Source organism: Apis dorsata, unplaced genomic scaffold (genome assembly GCF_000469605.1).
Source record: "Apis dorsata unplaced genomic scaffold, Apis dorsata 1.3 scaffold_68, whole genome shotgun sequence".
Lineage (NCBI taxonomy): Eukaryota > Metazoa > Arthropoda > Insecta > Hymenoptera > Apidae > Apis > Apis dorsata.
The window spans coordinates 1063062-1067184 of NW_006263366.1; the positions used below are offsets into that span (position 1 = coordinate 1063062).

At 44.3% G+C, this 4123-nt stretch overlaps 1 protein-coding gene across 1 annotated transcript in view; it reads left to right on the forward strand.

Annotated features, from left to right (window-relative positions):
* LOC102676311 overlaps positions 1-2164 on the forward strand; it is a 63986-nt gene extending 61822 nt beyond the window's left edge. Inside the window, 2 exon segments of the mRNA XM_031515379.1 lie at positions 11-825; positions 828-2164. Coding sequence (XP_031371239.1) covers positions 11-825; positions 828-1486 — 1474 coding nt within the window. The 3' untranslated portion in view covers positions 1487-2164.
* Positions 2165-4123: the final 1959 nt, after the last annotated feature.

The following is a 4123-nucleotide window of genomic DNA, read 5'->3' on the forward strand; positions in this document are numbered from 1 at the left end:
ATCGGGAAGGATCGGCGATGGATCAGACCGAGGATATTTACGTGAAAATGGGGCCCAAGTTGACTACGTTCGGTTCGCCACCTCCTGCGGATACTTGCGGGGATATAAACGTAACCTGCAGGGAGTCCAGCCCGGAGGAGAGGGAATGCGTGAGCCCGGAAGAAGCCCTGAGGACCATCAAGAGGAGAAACTATCCCAAAGTTCTGCCAGACATCGAGAAAAGGCGATCCCTCCCGGCGCCCAGCAGCTTGTTCGCGTCCAAACAGGGCGCCGGTTCTTTGAAGGATTACAGAAGCGGATTCCACTCGTCTTTGTCGTCGTCCTCTCATCAACCCCCCCAACCCCCGCCGAGGACGTTCGGCCCGTCCAAGAGCTTGGAGTTCGCCGAGGAGAGCGAGAATCAATCCGAAACGGAGACGATCGTTACTAATCTTCACGTTGGCCCGTTGCTCAGAAGGCAGGACTATTCGGCGAAGAACAATTCCGACCCGAGTATCATCGACTCCTTGGACGAAAGGATGGACAACAGGTCGAGCAGGGCGCAGGGCGGCGGTGGCGGCAGCGTGGACACGATTTACTCGAGCAACGCGTGCCATCATCCCGGCCACGAAATCGGCCAACCGATTTTCCAGAGCGTGGGCAAGGACATAGGGAATCCGATCGCCTTGTTGCAGTCGGGTATCGGTAATCCTAACTGGTACAAATCAATTCCGATGGGGAACGATATCTGTATAGGGACGGCGTCCTCGGAGCCCAGGATCACTATCAGAGAAGTGGAGAAACAGCCTCAATTCGGTGGCTCGAATTGGGACACGAGGATCCCAGGTACCNCAGAGAAATTAAATCCCCGCACGAGTCGAGCAGATCCAATACCAGCTCGATCGAGCAACTGGAATCGGATTGCCCCCTAACCTCGTGCTCCTCCCCCGACTCCGGATCGCCGAGCGGCCAACCCGGCCAAGAGCCGCGAAAGGAGCCGCGAATAATAATCACGGCCAGGGACACGAAGGGTTCCTCCTCGTCCTCCTCGAGCTTGAAACAACCGAAGATCATCATCAAGCCTACGTCCAGCTTGCAGAGGAGCAGGGATCACAGGAATATTCCGAAAGTGTCGGCCATCCCGCCCCCGGAGCAGAGCTGCCAGAGCGTCGAGAGGGACAAGCCCTCGGGCGAGCAGAGGGAAAAGCCACCCTTGAAGGAGAAGCCGAAGATCACCAGGATACCCTCGTTCTCGAGGCGCGTGGAGGAGCCCTCGGGCGGAACCGAGAGGGCGGCCATCCCCCCGTACCCCGAGAAGGCGGAAATCGTGCACAGGGTGGAGGCGGTGGCCAGCGGCAAAGTGGTAAACGTGACCGTGGCTTGCGATGGGAAGTCGAGCATTCCTACGTTGCAACGGAAGGAGGGTGAAAAGTGTTCGAGCGTCGAGTCGGGGACCGGGCCCTTGAATACGGCCACGATCAAAAAGAAACCGGCGAGCAAAAAGTAAAAGGAAGTATCCGTCGTGCGCTTCTTCCACCATTGTTCAACTTCGGACCGTTACTTTCGGCTGAGTAGTTTTCTATGTTTCAAATCAACTATTCGGTCGTCCACTTGACGCTCTGATCCTTTGCCGACAAGGAAAGGGAAAGTAATTGCTTTCCTTTTTCTTTTTTTTTTCTTTTTTTTTTTTACTCGTCTGGGAAGAGAAGAGATTCGTAAAGGATAAAACGATACACAGGAGATATCTTATAGGGACCACGAAATTGAGATCCGAAGCGGTGTACGATACGAAGATCGTGATAAGATCGTGATGAGATCGAAGCGTGTTAATTTCTAACGATTTTTATTGTTTTTAAATAATTATTATTTGTAGTAGATGTAATTTTTTCTTTTGTACCATATTCGGGAATATTTGTTCAATCATTAAAACGAACAAAGTCAAGTAATAAACCGTTTGGAATAAAGCGTTTCTTTAACCTTTAGTCGTGTAATCGCAATCATCGTGCACAGTATTAATTTTATATAAACGATATGCCTATTAAACTAATCTAATCTACGTTAATTAAAATGATCTGTTATATTATTTAACATCGTATTTATTTACGTATATAAATATTAGTGACCATCGATTATTTTTTTAATCTCTCCAATTATTTTTCCGTGTTATAAATTGCTCTCTTAATTACTCTTATCTCGAACAAATATTTCCCTCTTTTTTTTTTTTCTTTCTTTTCTTTTTCCTTACCACGTTATCGAACGTCTTGTACGCGCTAGGTGCATGCACACGAGGCTTGAGGTAAATGATTTTCATACCGTTATAGGGCGGAGCAACGTGGGGTTGAAAGTGTTTCCCTGAGCTGGGTGTCGCGGCGAGTCTCTGGTTATCATTTTTCAGTACGCGGCTGGCGTACCATTTATCTTGCAACTTTACCTTTATCCACTGGAACTTTATTATTAAGTAAAACAAAGTCTATAAGTCACACAGCGTTGTCGGGAGAGGGGTCTGGCCGCTGTCTGATGTAAGGGGTGTGCCGGCGAGAAGACTGCGGGATTGGAAACGACGTGAGAACGGAATCCAACGGAGTAATGCGATTTCTCCATGTGCCCTCGATCGACGAAAGAAAACCGAATGTTACTTTTTATATGATTCTTTCTCTCGGTTACATTTGTATAACGGCGGTACCATTTATACGATGCGTGTAAAGTAATTTTTCATAATAATAATTTTCCAAATACGTTAGAGAAGTGAAACAAACGTTCCGTAAATTGTTCGTTTCTTTCTTCGCATTTTTAGTATCTCTTCTGACATTGTAAAAAAAAAAAAAAAAGAAAAAAGAAAAACAGTAATTCGAAAGCGAATTCGAAATTTTATTCCGAATTGCGAAATAAAAGTGTAATCATCGAGTATTGTTCTCCCGTTATTAATTTTACGGCCATCGTGTTTTTATACGTCGTGGTTAATACAATCCCTCGTGTTTTCTCTTTTATTCGATCGTACGCGTGTAACTATTTTTTTTTTTTTTGTTTTGTTTTGTTTTATTACAGAACGAATTCGATCGATAAATCGAGGACGTCTGGATCGATATTCGATTGAAATATCGTTTTGGCTGCCCGCGCGAGAATATTGTGTCATAAAATATATATTGCCGTTGAAACAATGTGAATACAAGTGAATCGGTGATGTTTTAAGGACCCTTTATCGCGCGAACCGTGCAAATATCTCTTTGTCATATTTGTATCCGGAAGATATATACGAGATGTTGGTTAAAATTCGCAGATATTTTTCCAAAGATCCAACGATGTTCGAAGAAATAGACACAAGAGAGTTACGCAACCGTGAATTCATATTTCACGGTTGGTGAAAAAAAATTGAATAATCTTTTTCCAATGAAAAATTGGATCGTCGAAGGTGTACTAGCGTTATGTCTTCGCCGCGCTCGTTAAACTTTCAAAAAAAGAAAAAAACGATCTGAAAATTCAAGTTTTTCGTCAACGATATTAATGTAGGTTTCAATAAGAGGAGGAGAAATTTACGCCGATATAGATTTATTCCGCGCAATTTATGCGGTCTTCGATATACGGAATCCCTAGTTGTTCATCGTGTAACCTCTCATTCACGCAAAATTTCATCTCATCCCGAGCGTTCGTTTTATGCAGAATATCTTGGAAACGAAGGCTAGACAGATCCCTCTTACGCTTTCCAAGACAGTCTTCTTCGAGTAGTTCGCTAAATTCGGATAGCATAGAAAAGAAAATTTCGCATTCCTATACGCACAGATTTATAGGTGAAAATAAATCGAAAATTTCGATGAAGAGATATATTCTTGGAAGGGAATCAAATTTGAATTTTAGCCCGCTGGCAATAAAAAAATTGTTGAAGAAAAGTCGAACAAAGTATCGTAAGAATTGTTTTCGTGGAAAATATCTCGTTTTATTCCCTACGTTTCTTTTCGATCATCTCGTGTATCATCAACGTTCGATTGTTTACCACGATACTCATAACTATAAAGAACAACGATCGAAGAGGAAGCGACGAAAGTTTAGCGCGCCGGTGGAATATCAAGTTTGGAGTATCGAAAGAGAGAGAGAGAGAGAGAGAGAGNAGTAGGGGATGAACTCTCTCCCGATTTGCCGGACGGTGTAA